Source organism: Cyclopterus lumpus, chromosome 9 (assembly GCF_009769545.1).
Source record: "Cyclopterus lumpus isolate fCycLum1 chromosome 9, fCycLum1.pri, whole genome shotgun sequence".
In the NCBI taxonomy this organism is placed as follows: domain Eukaryota; kingdom Metazoa; phylum Chordata; class Actinopteri; order Perciformes; family Cyclopteridae; genus Cyclopterus; species Cyclopterus lumpus.
This window is the reverse complement of record NC_046974.1, coordinates 25,934,797-25,954,975: the sequence shown is the minus strand read 5'-3', so window position 1 is coordinate 25,954,975 and position 20,179 is coordinate 25,934,797. Positions and strand designations below refer to the sequence as shown.

The following is a 20,179-nucleotide window of genomic DNA, read 5'->3' as shown; positions in this document are numbered from 1 at the left end:
AAGTTTACGAGCCGCTCTTGTTCCAGCTCGGCGCAGGCAGAGCGCTCTACCTCCCGGAACCCTCGCAGGAGCCAGACGCACCGAAGGAGCGCGACGGGGCTGCAGCCAGAGGACAGAGCCGGTGGACTTTACCCAAACTCAGCACGCCTCACGCGCGGCCATCAGCTCAGCTTCTCCCCCCTCCCCTCCCCCTCCCCCCCTCACACACACACACACACACACACACACTTTGTTTCTACTTTGAATTTCTTCATGAAGTAAGTGTTGTCCGAGCTGCGCTGAGTTGCATTCACTTTTATTTCTTCACAAACAACAACAACAACAACAACAACAACAACAACAAAACGATGAGGTCTGCTCCTGAATCCTTCTGGAGGATAATCCGACTGGCTGCGACAGTGGCGCTCATCTCGGCGTGCGGAGCGTCAGAGTACGAGTACCTCAGCTGGAAGTCGGACATGTACACCGGCGGGCGCAGCTACGGCAAGCCTCCCCAGTGCGTGGACATCCCGGAGGACCTGCGGCTCTGCCACAACGTGGGCTACAACCAGATGCTGCTGCCCAACCTGCTGGAGCACGAGACCATGGCGGAGGTGAAGCAGCAGGCCAGCAGCTGGGTGCCCCTGGTGCACAAGAACTGCCACCCGGGCACGCAGCTCCTCCTCTGCTCGCTCTTTGCGCCCGTGTGCCTGGAGCGGCCCATCTACCCGTGCCGCTGGCTGTGCGAGGCCGTGCGGGACGGCTGCATCCCCATCATGGAGGCGTTCGGCTTCCCCTGGCCGGAGATGCTCACCTGCGACAAGTTTCCCCAGGACGAAGTGTGCATTGCGATGACGCAGCCCAATTCGACCGAGGCCACCAAAGCGACAGGTAATCCTCACCCGAAGGGAGGTGTTCATTATTAGCCTCCCATCAACGTGACCGACGTACCTGTCACACACATGTTAACAGTGTTGTGTTGGGACGTCTGTGACGTCGATGCCTGCTCAGGAGCCAGTTAGTGCTGGCTGATGGAGAGGGGGCATCATTTCTGTTCTGTACTTTAGGTCAAAAGTGATGCTAATCAAACTAATGGAGGCATCTTTTCTACTATGACTATCAGACTTTGTTTCTATGAATTAAAAAATAAAAAATATATGGGTTATAAAAATCCCAGAAAATAGTGACAAATAAACCATAGCACGTTGCGAACATGCAGGGCCTGGTTTGAACCTGGTTTTAGAAAGGTCATGATATAATAATCATACGCCGACTTCCCTCAACCACAAAATGTTGACCAGACAGAAAATGAGATGTTGGTTTTCTGTTGTGCTTTCAATAATGTTTTGTGTAAATCTTATTTCCCTACATCGAGGCCTAAGTGGCATTTCAAAGTCTCCTCTTCACCGCCCCAAGTTCAGAGTTTTCTTGCTTGACTTCCAGTTTATCAGTTAGAATTTTTTTTATTACAGATTACTTAGCCGTCATTCGGCACCAATACTGCCATCTGTGATTCCTTAACATAACCAAACATCGACTACCTAACTCAGAGTAAATCCCGCACTGGGAAAACAAACAGCCACCACTTCAGCCCTGTGTAGAAGTCGACACCCGTGCATTTAAATGGGTTTGAGAATGTTGTTTCAGGGCTGGAGGTGTGTTTGCAGATGCAAATCCCAACACAAACAAACCAAATACAACCTTTTTAGGGGGGAAATCATCTGTGACACCCTGGATTTGATCTCATTTTAACAATGTCAACCCACCTCCAATCCCCCCCCCCCCCCAATGCTCCTCATAGAACGTCTCATACCTTTTACTTTTTCAATCTCTAAACGGCCAAAATCCGGCTTCCATGTGAACGTGGAGTTGCCCTCTGTTGACTTGGAGAAATATATTGAAAAAGCTCTAACAGATGGTAGTGATTTATTCCAAGGTGTTTGTTGAGCTGGAGTACAATGCTGGGAGGAAGTCCAGCAGTGAATACCTGCATCTATTAATTTCCATTTTCTACCGCAGCATCCCTGACAAATGCGTTAAAAAAAAAAACGCTGAAAGATGGAAAGACATAATTCGAAAAACAGTGTCCACATAACGCATATTAAATTCAAGTCTGCAGGCTATCACTAATGGCTCCTCGGTTTGCAAATTCAAAATCTGTTGGCACTGTGTGCGTTGGTATGAAACGGAGTCAGACACCTCATGCAACATCAGTCAAAGGGGGGGGGATGCAGTAACAGAGTCCAGAAAAATCCAGCACAAACCCAATGGACCAAGCCGACAAATACCAGAGAAATCCTGAAAAAAAAGAACAAGAGCAACATGTCCAATAAAAATAAAGCTTGGACTGATTCTGAATAGTTTTGGTTTGAAGCTCAGGTCCTGTGTTCCTTCTTATTGCCTAAGTGAGCTGGACACCACCAGGGAAGGGAAAGTACAACCGCCTCATTCACTTTCACCATGAAATAGAGGGGGATTTCTATCATCAACGGAATCATCAGCTTACTTATATTTCAATGCTGAGCTGTAAATACACCACTTGAGGAAATTTTGGTTGAAGACGTTGGCCATAAATGGGGGGAATGTGGATCCAGCGTTTACACAGTGCTCACTGTATCTGTCGAGGGGGGGTGGGTTACTGACTGACATGGTGGTATGGACGGATGAACAGAGGCCCGTTTTTCTTGAAAAGAGGGACCACACAGAGCTCCACGCTCTGCAGACATCACCTGCTATCATTTGTCATCGGCGCAGGTGATAGATAAATGGGAGGTGGGCGGACAGGACACAGAGTTGTGACTTAGGAGGATCACAGGATTTCAGTTTTTTTGCCATCAATATTTTTTCCCGAAAAGTAATAATATCTGATGTTGAGGTTGGTGAAGCTGGAACCAAAGCAACGTACTCTTCTCAGTCATGCCCCTTAATGATTGTTAATAGAGGTCAGCTAAGAGCGCTTACCACGGTGATAATTGATTTAAAGGGGAACCCGGCTGAAATAGGCAAAGGGACCCTGTGACTCTGTAAACAGTGTCTGTTTTCATAAGCTCCTCACACCTGGGTGTTATTTTCACAAGCTTTCGTTAAACACATGTAATGAACAACTGGCAGCCCCCCCCCAACACACACACACACACACACACACACACACACTCAATCGAGCCAGGTCTCGACTGTGACATTGAAATGCATTCGGTTTGAATTAGACTCTGCAGGACGCTGCAATCGCATTGCAGCGTCCTGCAGAGTTGGTTCAGAAAGTGAACTCAGCTGTTTGGCATGAAGCGACCATTTGCGGTAGTTGGAGAAAAAAAAGTGCGAAATCGTGTTGGTAAAATATTCACATATATGCCTCAAGACTGAATTACTTTTTGGCAAAAACACATTTTGGTTCTTTGTCTTCAGTCTTTTTTTTTTTGGCTTTGGGCCGGCTATTATTATCTTTTTAATTTATTTTTTTATGTTCAAGCTTGGATTGAATATCATTACCATTTGTTCCTTCCACATTTCAAAGCCTTTTTTTGGTGCATTTAAGGTGCATGCGTCACCGTTGAGTCTCAATGGAAAGCTTCATTAGAAAAGCGTCTCAATGTAGCAAAGAGTGAGGAAGAGTGTTTACTGCAGCTCTTTGTTACAGCTGGCTATAAAAGCTGAAGACATTCCTCACTGAGGTCAGGTCATCAGAGCATACGAAGCCCAGGAGACCAGACACTAGATAGGATCTCTGCCTGCACAGAGGTAAGGTGTGTGCAGAGATGTAGGACTGGAATTTAAGGGCAATGTGGGTATGTTTTTTAAAGACTTTAGTTTAACTCGCCGTCATTTCAAATGAGAAATGAGTGTTTTGTTTCCCTCCTGATGCTCTCGTTGTTCTTTTAACCACATGCCAAGTGGGTGGTGATGTGAATGATTCATTGCTGCTATCACTGTAACTTGCATTTTATATTCCGCCTCTCTTTTTTTTTTCCACCCGTAGGTTTCTCTCCCGTCTGCCCTCCGTGTGACAACGAAATGAAAACAGACGCCATGCTCGAGCACATGTGTGCCAGCGAGTTCGGTAAGCGACCTCTCGACACCTTAACGCAACGTAGCACCAACACAACATGCAAACGCACACTCTGATACGCCTTGACATGCATCACAGCGCACCGTGAACTCAGAAGAGATGAGATTGCATCACGTGCATCTTCCATCTTCAAGCTTTAAAACAGTCCATAAAACCTGAACAAAGTATGTAAAGCTGCATTTAGTTTCCGACCGTACCTGGCCATTTGAACTCTATATAACTTATTACCAGCCTGCAATGTTCTTGTTTGGATTAATGAAGAATTGTTAATGTTAAGGTATTATCTCTTGTTCAAATGTACCAGGCCTGTCTGGTTTGCTGGAGGATGATGTTCTGTGAGTAATGAATTGGGGTCAATAAAGGTTTTACGTGGCAGGTCCTCGCAGTAGTAAAGTGGGATGTTTGTTCCGCAGTCTGGACGTTGCAGAATACCTCCTTTCGGGAATGCATTAAATGTATTCAATTAATGATAGACCACTTTCTTTTTTTTTCTTTAATAACATATATTTCTAATAAATATTTATTTGAAATTTAAAAAAGAACATTTATTAAATCCTGATGGAGTCAAATATATTTTAGAGAACCCTTTACTTACAGTAGAATGTGGTCGGCCTGCACCGAAGCTAATCAACGTAGGCTATACATATTTTAGCCATCTAATAAAATCAATATCAGTGTCAGTGTACGCTATTTAGTTAGTAGCTCATGGTCGTCCTGCAAGGTAGCCGGTTCGATCCCCGGTCCCTCCGTAGTTTGCATGTCGAAGTGTCCCTGAGCAAGACACTGAACCCCCCCAAGGTGCTGCACAGCAGCCTACTGCTCCTAAAAGGAGAAGGATGCGTGAAATGCAGAGACCAAATGTCATGCATGTAAAATATGTAATATGATGAACATAATAAAGTCTAGTTTAGTTCATTAATGTAGTTATTTTTACCACTTTACCTTGCCGTCAGAGAGTCCTTTCCAACCGGGAAGTGAAGGGGCCATATATGCTCTCTTCAAAGCCACCTAATTGTTTTGAGAAAAACAGTTATTTGACTGCATAGAACACACAGGTTGCTTATCTTCCAATGTGGTGAGCGCAACAGGACATGTCTTCTACTCAAGTGACGGTCGCTTTTACAATTCACTGCATGTCATGTTGCCTTTTCAGTAAGCTAGGCATTTGCTGTCTTTGCTAATTCAATATGGAGAAAACTCTCTGCTCTAAACCAATAATAATGAGACATAATGAGAAGTAACGTGTGGAAGCATTTTGAATTCAACACCGTAGGTGACAAAAATCAGTTAAAGGGCTGATAAAGCTTCAATTATTAAGTGTGACTGTCTTACAGTTACGTTAGCTTGTCACTCAGGAGACGCTGCTAATGATCCAATAGAGCCAGTGTAAAGTCGATGTCGTAACGTCACATTCATATCATTCATTTTGAAGGGGTTTCATGGCCTCTCGAGGCATATTCTTAGTTGTGTGGTTGTGGAGTTATGTGTTAGTTATGTGGTTAGATAATATTAGTTTTAATTGAGCGTCTGCAGTCCGATTGGATTGGAAACCACACCGAAAACAAAATGAACAAACCAGAGGGAACATCTTTAGCTGATGGAAGCACTTGATTTAGTTGTGGACATTTCTGCACGAGAAACCCAGTACGATTGAAAGTCTTGACTTCAATTAAAAACACAGACATCAACTGAATTGCAGTTAGGATGACTTCCAGGAATTATATGAGCATGATGCATACAAGATGCAAGATGTTAGGCTTTCATTTTTTATTCCCTGGCTGGACCAAGACTTGTGGCAGCTTGAATTCCAGGTGCCAAACATAGACTGGATGCACATTGGAAACAGACTTTCTTCAATGTTCTCAGGAAAAGTTAAAAGTTACATTTGTTTAACGAATTGCCTTGCTGTTTATGCTGCGGTGATAGGGCTCGCCTTTTTTCAGTCCGAGTCTCGGTTTGCCAAGAGGAGAGTGGCACATAATTGGCTTGTTTCATCTCGGATGAAGACAGATGTTGTTTTGCTTGCTTGTCATAAGCCCCCTCACCAGCTGACAAGTGAGGATATACAGACAGATTTAGTACCAGGCCAAGGATGAGACACTGTGTGGCTTACGTTGCAGGTTTGAACCCACAAGGGGGCCAGCCTCCTCTGGTGCAGGAGTTGATTACAGCGGGTAAACATCTAATGCACAGAGATAGCATCACTGGTTATATCACGAGCTAGCCTAAAGGATTTGTTTGTTGCTTTTTCCAGTAGGCCAATGGAATTCAGTTTTATATACATATATCTGACAGCAGTTGAAGCCAAACATGAGTAAATGTTTTGTCTTGAGGAAAAAGAAAATATGCAGATGGAAAAAATCCCAAGCTTTAATCATGATGTGTTTTATCCCACCAAAGGAAGATTAGACCAGCATTCTGATTGCATCCTGCTACTTTTGACTTAACTGGAAGTGGAAGAACGCGGAAAGTAGCAGCAGTTTTAGCAGCAGAAATACCTTTTTTAAATAATTTTTTTATTAAGACCACAACATAGATATGATAGATGGATGTCTTGATCATCTACCTGGAACACAGGGATCGTAAACCACAGAGAAGCTCGAGGAATTGCACCGACGTCTCTATTAATCTGCCCGGAACAATCATGTCTAAAATATCCCCGCCATGGCAGTGAAATAGCATTTTTTCGACACTGAAAAACTCACTTACTGGAAGTTTTGAAGGGTCTGTTCTCAGTTAAGGTAACAGTTAAGTGTGAAGTAGTTTCTTTGTCGTAATACCCCTTTCTATCATTTGACGCCCTGCACAATTGCGTTGACTGCGGCAAAAGAGCTTTTAAATTAAGGTGTTTGAGTGTGAAATCGTTCTGGCAGGAGAGAAAAGATTCTTGTAAGTTAGATGAGTTATTTCAGAGTTACCGTAACAAGTATCAAGTTTTTCGGTCCAGCACTTCTTCAGGAAGGACTGAGAGGACCTGATGAATCTCCTTCTAACACACACGCACACACACGCACACACACACACACACACACACACACACACACACACACACATACACACACACACACATACGCACACACACACATACATATACACACACACACACACACACACACACACACATACACTTATGCACACACACACACACATACACATACACACAAGCACACGCACACACACACACACACACACATACGCATACACACACATACACACACACACACACGCATACACACACACATACACACACACACACACACACACACACACATACACACACACACACACGCATACACGCACACACACGCATACACACACACACACACACACATCCCATGTTGAGCACTCAGCTAGTAACAGATTTACAGCTCATCCCACTCAACACTTTGTTCCCACCACAATTTATCTCCATGCTTAAGGTTTTACGGGGCCTCATTGTCCCAAAAAAACTCCAGTGGCCTTCAATTCAATCTCTGCTCGGCCTTGGACAGCTCACTTTGTTGTCGTTGCCAAATTGCTCCTATCCTTTACTAATGCCGTAACCAACAGGGCAGCCCAGCACTGATCACTTGAGATGATCAGATCACTTGTGTTTCCGTTATTGTGAATGGGGAGCAGTACACACCCTCATGCTGGGTTTATGACACCCTGGGATCCGGAGGTCTCGTCTGTGGCTCTGTACTGGCAGAGGAAATCAGGTCAAAGGTCAGGAAATTCCTCCGAACCAAATAACCATTGCAACATTGCATTACTTGAGATTTATTTAGAAAGATAAATGATTTACAGTCATACATAAACACCTATATCTAGTTTTTTTTTTAAAGGTAAAGAAGTACATCTTTGCTCAAGATACAAAGACACTGTGTGGGATATCTACGAATTAAGGAGTATTATTTTTCCTAGCTTTTGTGAGGAATTCTGGATGAGACCAGCCTGCAGTCAGTAAAAAAAAAAAGGGAACAATAACAAAGGTAGCGACTTGTCATGGTCCTGTTGGGCTGGTAGCAGTCTACAAACAGGGAAAAACAACAGTCTCTATTTACCAAACTGACGATGAAGGCCAATGCAGCAACAACGGCTTTTGTTCAGCTGGAACATTATTAAAGGACCATTAACGTGAGACAGAAATGATTCTTGCTATTAGTGATGAAAATGTGGTGCTATGAGTAGCTCACGCTACTTTCGCTGTGTCGAATGAACTCTCAGGTGACCAAACGTTGGAGACCTCTGACCTACAGGATGGATTTTCACATTGCAGTGTTAATAGTCGCTTTATTGCACATTCAAATAAAGCTCTCAAACAACACAGGGTGCAAAGAAAGTTCATAGCGTCAAAGGATTATCGAGGATGGAGGATTTATCAAGACGAAGTCCTTTCAGGGGTGGGCCAGGGTTTCTCTTTTATGACTCACTAATTATGAACGCTCCCCTTTCATATTTCACTGAACACTAAGCCTCCTCACAGAGGCCGTTTGAGGGACTAGAGACAGGGGATAAAAGTCTTAATCCCGAGCATGTGCACTCTCAATAATGGGAAAAACAGGGCAGCTCTCTTTCAACACTTTAATTAGCAATGGGAGATGCTGGCGCAAAGGAAAAGATGAGATATTGGAAGCTTCTTAAAGTGCCAATTCTGTCGAGCACTATTCTATGAAAAGTGAGTCAAGAGGGATTTGGTGTTAGAACTTAGACAGAACTTGAAGTTCTATCCAGATCTTTGCTGGAGTGTGAAAATGATTCATTCTCAATCAGGCCATACCCTGCAATGTAGAGATTACAAGACCTTGTGATTCATCCTGACACCAGCTCCGTCACTCAGATGGAGCTTTTTTTCCTTTACGTTGCCGTGTCACAAGGTCGTCCATGCCGCTATATGTCAGTGGAAAACAAGAGGACATATGGATGGGAGGCATGTAGAGATTTGGACCACCAAAGTCTGACTCGTGCTCTGTTTCAATAGGGGAACTGGGGGAAAGAGAGATTAGAAGATTACATAGAGTTCAGTGAACAATCAGCAGTAGTATGGTCAATCTAAAAAAACAAGCCTGAGAGTCACAGGGAGGTAAAAGCCTAAATCTAGAAGTGTGCACTGGTTTACGGCTGTACATTATTTTCATGAAATAAAAGCTGACTTAAGGCCTCTACAAACTGAAAATGCAAAATACTCTGTGAATACTTTGCATCACAACTATTCATAACGGCCGCAATGCAAATTTGTGACAGTTTTTTGTAAAGGTTTGAATAGATTTGTGCAGGCAGCGGACCAACTACCGGGATCCTATGGACCCGGAGTAGCATCTGACAGTCTCTCTGAGTTAAACAGTTACTAAGATACTTTAAGCGAAAGGCTCTAATTGAATTATAATTCCCTCTGCTACACAGTGTTATTGCATTGGGCTTTTATTGTGAAAGGTGAGAACGAAAGGAGGTGATGTGGTATGCGCGGCCTTTGTCCTGATTGCGAGGAGTAACACAAGTTCTTTAGTTCTATGTTTGGACCTTGGCTCCATGTTGTTGTACGATGCGGTGTACATTTTGAATGTTGGTGCTGCACGAGGTGATTGGTTAATCAAATAAAAATGATGTTGCTTCTTTCACTTTAAAATATTTGTGTTCTGTGTGAAAATACTCAATATAAAAAAATGTAATGATGTGCGAATTATTCGCATAGAAAAAAACTGTGTAGAGGCCTTAAGACTATAATAAGTATAATATACATCTTGCATGTGTATGTGTGTTTAAAAGCAGGACTCAGTTAGCGTTTCTATGGTATTTTTAAACCCGTTCTCATGGAGCCCTTGGCATCACTACTTAGTTAGATTTAGAAAAAGATCATAGTTTGGATTAAAATAACCTAACTTCAGTTATGGAGCTTATGTTACGTACATTGCATAAGTTAGTTACTTTACGTAAATTTTGTCAACGGAGACTTTTGGTTTCACCCGGGACACAAACAGCGGTCTCCTGGGTGAATGTCTTGGGATTGCTTGACCCATCCATCCACCCCACATCCTCCCTATGTAGATATTGTATTGTAGAAATTGCAGTACAGACATTCAAAAGGTTTTTTAGCTTTACTTTTCAATTGTAAAATATCCCATTCATTACATATCTTGGTGATAACAAACTTAAAGGATCCTCATCGAAAAGTTGACAACAATAGGAAATAGAATGAAAAACAACATTATAACAGTGAAGGGATGGACAATATATATTAATTTGTCTACTGGTAGAACCATCCTGTTTATACCCTTTATTACTCTGATGTATTAGGCTGTTGTGGATAAGTCAATGATCTTTGCATCAGTGTGGTGAAATACTTTTTAATTCTTCAGGTATTTATCTTTCTCAATTTGCCAAAAAAAACAATCCATTCTGGTTATTTTATCAATCAATAATTTCCCAATTTATTTTCCAGAAAATATATGATCTCACAATATACGTGGATATAAATGTACATATACCAAGATATAATGTTTCATCAGTAATGCTCACCCCTATAACAGTCTTGCTAGTCTTAATGCTAGTCACCTAATAATACTCAATGCGGTATTTCACAAAGTTAGCATAAACCACAAAGTTAAATTGATCCACGAAATGTTTCTTGACTCTGGTTCATTGTAGTGTAGATTCAGTGAATGGTTCCCTTGAGCAAGGCACTATAGGGGGATGTGCTTGATGGCATCAGGAATATGGGCAACTACCTGTGAAGAATGGCGTTCATCAGAAGGCGGCTGTGTGTCGGGTCAAACCATTTCATGTTAAGAGTAGGGAAAGTACATGAAAGGAAAGAAAAGACAGTAAATTAAATATTCCACACATTTGGTACAAGAACTAATCCGCCTTTAAGCACGATGTAACTGTTTAGTATTTTTTCCTTTTTGCCAATGCAGCTTTCAAGACCAAGATCAAGGAGGTGACGCGAGAAAACATGGACCGCAAGGTGACCCTGCAGAAGAGGAAAAAGATGTTGAAAGACGGCAACCTGAAGAAGAAGGACATGAAGACGCTGGTGTTGTACCTGAAGAATGGCGCGGACTGCCCCTGCCAGCAGCTTGACAACCTGGGGAACCAGTATCTAATCATGGGCCGCAAAGTGGATAAGCAGTACCTTCTCACAGGCATCCACAAGTGGGACAAGTCCAGCAAAGAGTTCAAAAAGGCCATCAAGAAACTCAAGACCTACAAATGCCCCGCCTTTGAGAATGTCTTCAAATAAAATGACCCCCGCCCCCACTTTTGGTCACATCTCATTCTACATATGAACTTGCACACGCATTAAAAATCCCAAACTTTGCTTTCTATTTTCCTGTTTATATATCGATCTATCTTTGTATATTTACAGATGTTTGAAATGTCCATTATTACGTTTTAATTGATTGTGGTGTGTGATGACACCAAAAAAGGGTTGGGTTTCTTATTTTTCTTCTTAAGAAAAGTTAATCGTAGTAAAAGCCCTTCCTCACTGAAATCATTTTCATTATATGTAGATACTTTGTTACACTTTCATTTAACAGGTCAATGGATTTTGCTTCAAGGGATGGTTGGACATTTTTGAAAATACAATTTTGCTTTATTAGCTGGAATAGAGTATTGATACTACTCTAATGTTGGGACCATCAATCTGAAGCTAGCATCAGCAGGCTGTTAGCTTAGCCTAGCATAAGGACAAGAAGCAGGGGTAAACAGCTAACCTGGCTTGACTATAGTACAAACCCATGAATTGTAGAGTTTTCTTTTACAGATTTAACACATTCCATAATGTTTTAATTAGTTAGCTGTAGAGCTTCTGCGAGGCACACCAGAGCCCGTCTAGCTGTGTCTTCCTAATGCAAAGCGTAATGCTATTTTAAGCTAACCATCTGCAAGCTCTAGCTTCATATTTAGCCGACAAACATGAACGTGGTATTAAATCTCTTATCTCAGTAACAACAATATTATTTTACATCTCTCTCATTGTGATAATGAAATTATGAATCATAAAACTAGTCATTAGTCAACTCAATTGGCAGTTGTAGGCACACACAGCGGGCGACAGAGCAGCGCCACATCGGGTTCCAGTTGAATAACTTATTGACTACTTGATGAGAAGAAGCCGCCTTCTGATTGTCTTGTCAAACTTTTTGATCATCATAATTCTTTTGATCATTTCCTTTTCATTTCTTCATTTTAATGTTACTTTTATTTGTATTTCTTGGAATGTCTTAAGAGAATAACCAATCTGCATCACAAACCAACATGTGGGCCTGTGAGACATGTTCTTCTTTTCTTGTTGCCGCGCTGTCACATGACATTTAGCTAAATATATATATTTGTTATCCATTTCTGTCTCTCTACATCCAGTCTAACTGCAGTAATCAGTATTCAATGGTAATGGGAAATGTCTTGTAGTCACACATGCTTAAAAATGCAAAATTTTTCAAAGTGCAAATATTTTCAACTCTTTTTTTTCTGTTTTGCTCAACGGTTGAAGGTTTTTTTAGTACTATTTTGTTTCAAATTTGAATGTCAGAAGTGCATTGCTGCCTATTACATGTACATGTACATACACATTTTACATAAATATGGAAAAGTGAATGGTGTCGCTCATGTTATTTAATCTTTGCTCACGGATTTGTATAGAGATGGCAATGTTGGTTGGTTGGTCCACCACTTCAGCCCAATTCAATAATTCACCAACTACAGGATGGATTGTTATGAAATTTGGTTCAGATATTTGCTCCTAGATGGTGTTTCCTATGAAGTAAGACTTTTTATGAAAAGTAATCCTGTTGCAGCTGTTTCGTGTAAAATAAATTAGTGTAGAGGAAATCTCTCCACGATCAGCTATAGAATAAAATAAAATACAGCATGGTTATATAAATCAATTTGCTTACTTTATGTGTTCATAAGAGCCATATCAATGTAAGTTACTTACTACACTCTTGGCATCTTAAAACTCTCTTACAAAGACTTCTCTTATTACCGTAAACCACCAGCTCGGTCTTGCGTGTGCAATGCTCTTAAAACATCATTGCCAAAACAGCCAGCTCCTGCTATGACGATAATGTCAAACAGAGAACACGGTTTTCTCAGCTCAGCCAAACTAACACTTTAACGTTTTTTGCAAAGATAAAGTACGGCGTTGCCAGATCTCCACACCGACGGATCTCTCCTGTTGGCATGTTTTTATTCCCCCGCCCCATCTCTCTGAAGGCTTCATTGTGGTTTCACACGCTGTTGGCGCCTCGGTATGTGGTGTGTAAATGCTAATCCCGAGATATACATCAACAGCTCATGCCGATAGTGAACTCCAATGCTTTCTTAACCAAATGGCAGCGCAGTAAAAATGAAAAGATTTGTTTTCACAAAGTCTGTGCTGATGGATATGGTTTCCATGCTGAACAGGCATGACTTTCCCCATTCCATTGATGAACATTCACATGCAAATGACAGAGGCTGTTTGTATTTTTCCTGCACAAGAAATATAGATTTGAGTAACCCGATGAATTAATGTAAACACTTTTACGAGCTGAAATCCATCATGTCAGTGCAACGCGCTTAAACAACAAAACATGAAACCATTCTGTCAATAAAAAAGCTTGTTAAAAACCAGGAAGTATCAAACGGACCAACGTCTTTCCCCATCTGGTTCCAGTAATGGCTTTGGTATTGGAAAATATATCTCAGATGTGGACGTAGCTTTCTAATCATTACTTCAGCTGCCTTCAAAGGAGGCCCAGAAAACCAGGGGCCAAGATCCAGCTTTGTCCTATTAAAAGATGATCTGCACAAAACATCCTGTTGGATTTTGATAAAGTATTGGATTTCATTGGACTTAAAGTAACGAGCGGAGTTGCAATAGTTATCACTGTTTCCACCACGGCCTCTCTGTGTGTTGCTGTGTGTGTGTGTGTGTGTGTGTGTGTGTGTGTTCGTATTTGTGTAATTGGAGCTCAGCCACAACACAGAGAAGAGGAGATACTGCAGCGTGATAAATAATTACACCAAAATGTGAAAAATGTAATTGTTTTGGTCCATCCCTATCAGGTACTTTTCTAGATTTTTTTTCCCCACTTCGATCTTACCCGTCAATGTAGGGTTGGGAATCTGAGCTAATAATGGAAATTAATTAGTCTTTTTTAAATACAATATTTGTGAACCTCTTTGAAATATGACATCTTCAGTGGGAACCAATGGAGCTGACTGCCACAGGACGGGTACAGAAAGTACTGATAAAAGGACTGATGAACATATATCATTTTTTGACAATAAGTACTGTGACTTAAAAGTGTGCAGAACTTAATTTGTTCACACTATTCACACGTGTTGTAACCTTTTTCTAGTTTTAGAGGTACCTCCTACACAAACTTTACCACCCAAACATTTCAGAAGACTGCTCCCCAAAGACTTGTCCAACCTCTGACATCACACTGAATGCAGTCTGTGACTAATAACCTCATTCCAAGCTCACTTACCTCTCTTTCTTCTTCCCTCTGCCTTTCAAAAGGCACATCTGGAAAACTGTTGGACAACACTATCTATTTGAGATGCAACTCCACATCTTCACATTAACAGAAGGAACCAATCAAGTGTTATAAAGACTTAGTGCAATATTGGCAGTAAATGAGCCATCGTAAAATTACTTTATTTTTAATTTTCATAATTTCTCCTCAGGTCCAAAAGTTTGGTTTTATGGATCTCTGAACCATCTTGAGGTTTTACAAAATGTGAGGCAATTCTCTGTTATTATGTATATGCCTTCAAAGCTTCTGCCATTGCCCCAACTGCTATAAAAGTATCTTTGTCTTCAACAGTATGACTGTATTCTCTGTTTTATGGTGCACCACAAGAGGCCAGCAACTTAAAAGGTTTAGGAGGATTTTGATAGGTAGCTCAGTCAGCCCTAATATGCGTCATTATAAAACCAGAGCATGTGTAGAAATCACATTTTAAATGATTTATTGTAGTTCCATACTCTTTAAAACAGTTTCGACTGGATTTGGACATTTGAATAAATAAAACATTAGCTTGACTAGAGCTTCTCCAGTGTGTGATTGCATACATCTCCTAAATACAGGAATGTTTTTAACCGACGCTGAGCTACAGCGCAATCCATTAATGTCTGTGGCTTGTCAGCAGGACACGGGGATGAGTCGGCGCACTGCGTGAGGGACCAGGCTCCATCTTAGTCAAACGGGGAGAACGGCCCAGAACCTCATGCTGTTTGCATCTCGCTAGTACAGCATGCGATAAAGACGATGTCAACCATTCAGGGGGAGAAGGCGAATTACCTGAAAGGAAAATGAAACAGAGAAACAATTGTTTTCTTTTTCAGTCCACAAGTGAGCAAGGGGAGGGGGTGGGGATGGACTACACATGTGGACGGCGGACATATGTTTTCGAATAATAGCCATTAGTTTTAAGAGGGTGATGTCATTGTTGCTGTTCCAGTAACTATATTCCTGCAGTCCTGGATCGGATCCCTGAAATGACTCCTGCATTGCATGATTCTTATTCTTCACTGAGGAAGGTGAGGAAATATTTGCAATAAACATAGACTGGTGTATTTCCTCAGCCTGATAATGTAGAATTCTAATCAAACCTTTGGCTTTGGTTGCAGTAAGGATTAGTCTTAAAATCAAGTCTTCTAGCAGCAGTGGTAGACGTTTTGATTCACAATTGTAATTCATAAGTTTCAGCAAGCAGATAAACCTGCTTCCTCTTCAGAAATATCTCACTGACCCTTAACCTTTGCGGCTCTGGACTTGGGCAAAGATGTGAGAACATACAAGTCTCTGGATGAAGTTGTGTCAATATTGCTGATCACATGTTGTAAAAACATTTGGTGAGACAGTGAGAATTCATCAGCGGCCATTAAAACCACAATGACCTGTCAGAAAGAATCAGTAGTGGTAGTTCTGAGTGCTGTAATAGAAGTGTCTGGGTCAGGTGACCTGATCTTTAAATGTCTTGTGATTGAGGAGACTGTCATCTTGTAATCTTTCCCCACAAAAATACACACGGAAGTTTGCTATTTTTTGCTGAAAATATTTAAAACATAGCTAATTTGAAAATAACTAGGGCGGGTTTCTTCAGCTGCGTCAGCCACACAGTACAGTAGTTGGTACACAAGGACTGAGGAGAGCGCTCCATGGCTCAGAATCAGCCAAATCCATCCCGCCAGCCTGTTTAAAGTTCAGTTGTTGCTCAAGAATACGTCTCCTGCTTCCAAAGCCAAGTGAATTTCATAAATTGTTCCCCTAATAAACCACAAGCATCTGTTACTTAGCAAAGTTATGACCAGGATGTCGGGGAACGTAAACCCACTTAAACTCACTTTTACCAGAATTTTAACTGCACACTGGAGTGTATTCATTCCACTGACATGAATCTTCATTACCATTACCTTCATACCGTCATGTGATTTCTCACATCACAAATTAACCATTTTGACTCTAATCCACCAAAGATTCTATAAAAGTACAAGTATACACAGACTAATGTTGGCAATGCACCATTTGGGGAAAAAAAGGGAGGGTTGTGTAATTTTTCTTTAGGGGGAAGGACAAGGCCTCCATGACAAAAATACATTGTTTGTCCATGCCCTCTAGAATGACACTCGTCAACACGGTTTGAAACCTGTCAATAAAAAAACGTCACATAAATCACTGTTGGAAAAATACATTGTTTGAGTTTTAATGTAAGAAAAGACGAGTAGTCTCCAGCCAGGCTCGTGGCTCTGGAGAGCTGCTGACTACCCGATCAGCATGCGTCACATGCACACACCGAGCTGAGGGGAATGGTAATAGTTTTGCAGGTGTTTGGTCATAGATCAAAGTTTTTGAAAAAAAAAATGTATTGTAATCCTCGTATGACCACAAAAGTGTGCACCAAATTTCACAGCAAACAATTCTATTGTCGATATTTCAATAAAGAACTTAAAAGTAAAATACATCATCTGGGAACCATGATTACCTGTTCCAAATGTGCCAATCCATGGAGTAGATGTATTCTATATCTCATACATTATATATATATTTTATATTATAATAAGAACTTTTACCTGCTGGTTGCGCTAGAGGAAGTCACAGGATCATTAAAGTCATTAGAATGTATCGTCCAGGAAACTTGGAGGGATCCAACTTAAAAGATTTATTTAGACTTTTCAAAAAGTGAAACATAATAATAACAGTCTTCACCCCGCCCCAATCATTTCTGTATGGCCACGAACAAGATTTCAGTCAAATTGCCGCTTTGAAAAACAACAGCTTACATGTCATTTAGACGTAAAGAGATGCAACCATTTTCTTTCCGCTTATTGGCTCTTCCAAGTATTTAAAAAAATGTATTCATCCAGGGTTAGTATTCCATTTGAATTATTTACTGCTGATCGCTTTATCACAATTGTGGTTCAACTTGCAAAAGTAACGTTCGCTGTTATGTATCTTGGTTGTAAACATCCTCTCCTGCAATGGGAAGTGTCCTTTGACCTCATAAGACCCCACTGACCTGTTGCCGGGTCAGACTTTACAAACTCATGCCGTTCAATCCAAGAGTTTCCAAAGATGCCAAATAAACCAAGCTGAATTGTGGGATAATGTGTTTAAAATGTGCATAACCCATGGACAATGTTTTCATAAAGTAATGCAGACATGGGGCTTCAACGAAGAGTTGGAATAAGATCATTTTAAACACGAGGGCCTCCCAAGGGGGAAACCCTGTGTAATAATTCCTTAAGTTTGTTTCATCCATTCCAGGAAACATCACACCAAAATAACTTTATAAATATGTTTTTCTTTTGCGTCTAATGAAAGCTTTAGCGCTCAGTTTCACTTCTTGTTGTTCCCTCTGACAGAAAATGTGTTTTGAATCTTTCAGTTTGTGTGCAATAAACAGAAGAAGAGCTGTGGACTAAACACGAGCAGTGATTACCACCAACTGTCAAAAAACCAGACCCAAAAGCCGTGCACTGAGGGACTGTGCCGTTAGCTAAATACTAGAGTCAGCATACGGACATGCTAACATGCTGATGTTTAACAGGTATCGTGGTTTCCATGTTCTCCATCTTAGTTTAACACTTTGCTCAATAGACACAAAGTACATCTGAGGCTGAGGCCAGACGCAATGGTTCGACAGCTGTGTCTAGATGATGATGCTCCATGGAAGGTCACGATTGCCAAAGGGATTAGAGTTTATCCTAATGGGGGCTTGAATGTGTGAAGCCAAGTTCATGGCAAGCCATTCAAGTGTTGTTGAGATATTTCACTTCAAACCACAAAAACGTCAACCTCATGGTGGCGCAAGAGGATTCATTGTCTGGAAACCCATTTTGTGAATGTCTGTTCCCCATTTCGTGGCATTCTTTCCAGTAGATATCGAGTTATTTCACAGAATAAGTGAAAACTCTGACCTGCTGGTGGAATAAATATAAGAGGATCCCCAAAGTTATGTATGAATATTTGGCAATCCATCCGTTACTTTTTGAGATGTTTCCATCTGGAGCAAAGTGGAGGATGGATGGCTAAAAAAAAAATCATCTCTTTGTAAAACTAAGAAAAAGACTTGACAGTGTTCAAAAATTCAACAAATCAAACATGACTTTATGCCTTTGATTTATTCAAACGGCCTACTGGAAAATGAACAGTAGATCCATCAAGCCGGCAGTATTGAAGGTAGTTACTCATTTATAATAACAGTTTCCACTGAATACTATCTTTCTCCTAGGTTTGTTCCATCATGCCCTTTGTAACACATTAGAGGTTATTCTTTTTAACTCACTCCAGGGGGCGGCTTTGAACTGTGGCCGCCTACTTATTATGTTATCATGGTTTATTTATGCAAAAAAAACAAAAGCTTTATGGGGGGTTTCCGCCTGGAATGAATGCACATTTACTTTCCTGGCACAGTTCCCTTTGGAAAATGTTGAAGGGCACAGGTGGTCTTTTATAAGTATGCACACATTTAGAGCTGTAATTATGAATGTTCTCTTTCCAGGTAACAAGTTAAACAATTTACATAAGAGTCACTCAGAAACGTCGAGAAAAATGAAATGCACAATGTTAGTCATGTTTCATTTGCAACATCTAGCATATCTAAATGATATCATTCAGATGTCTTATGTGTTTAACTGTGCAACAGTAAGCAAAGGGTTCATTAGTTACTGAAAAAAACTAAATTGTTAAAAAAAAGGGATCTTGGACTCGAGAGACGTGAAAGGAAAATATATCATAATTGTTAGATTACAGACGCTCAGATCATTTAGTAAATTATGGTAACTATGGTAGAAAGACAGTCCAGTGTCTGTTTGCTTAATGACCTACAATTTCAATGTAAGATGTCTGTAATTGTGTTAAAGTATTTTCATTCTGTACGTGGGTTGGATCATGAGTCATGATGTGGATTGTACCTCTAAGCAGGCGCTCTCCCAATAATATGGAAGCCGATTTCTGACAGGAAAAAAAAGGTGAAATATTAGCAACTTTCTTTTTTTACAAAAGATTTGACGTTATAATTCCAATTTATGACACATGCTATAACTGTGAAACAATTCAACATGATGTTATAGTGGGTAGAAATTAGAAGATAATAAGTCAACATTTTAACTCTAACATTTTTGAGGAGCTGTAGTTATGAATATAATTATGAGCACATTCAAAACTATCATACTAATGTCTTAACATTTTGACACACAGTACTAAGTAAAAGTCTTGACCTAAAACCTTATGATTTTGATTTAGTAAGTATAGATTTGGACCTAGTGTCTCATAAGTTTGACTTCGAAAGTCAAAATCAAGGCTATACATTTCTCATAATTTACCATTTACCATGACAATTTCTATTTGTATCATTCCTATGTTTCTTTGGAAGGAAATGGGTTTTCATAACCTTCTCCAAACAACTTCATCCTACAAAACTAGGAGGCCAAAGATTATAACCATTACCATAACGTAACCTAATGTTTACTGTGTATGACAGGAAATGAACACGCTCACTTAACAGGCGTGACGCAGTTGGATGTTTTAGCGAGGTAAAGTCCTGACGTCACCGCGAGCAGCACTCGAGCTGCTGTTCCAGAATGAACTCGCACATGGAATCTCACGTTCAGCATTTCTAGAAGCTGTGTCCCTGGGAAGAATATGCAGAATGTGTACA

At 40.8% G+C, this 20,179-nt stretch overlaps 1 protein-coding gene across 1 annotated transcript; it reads left to right on the top strand.

Moving 5' to 3' along the window:
• Positions 1-12,620, top strand: sfrp1a (secreted frizzled-related protein 1a). Its single transcript, XM_034541783.1, has 3 exons — positions 1-870; positions 3,956-4,036; positions 10,939-12,620. The coding sequence occupies exons 1-3, from the start codon at positions 348-350 to the stop codon at positions 11,262-11,264; spliced, it is 930 nt and encodes a 309-aa protein (XP_034397674.1). The 5' UTR covers positions 1-347; the 3' UTR covers positions 11,265-12,620.
• The last annotated feature ends 7,559 nt before the right edge of the window (positions 12,621-20,179 follow it).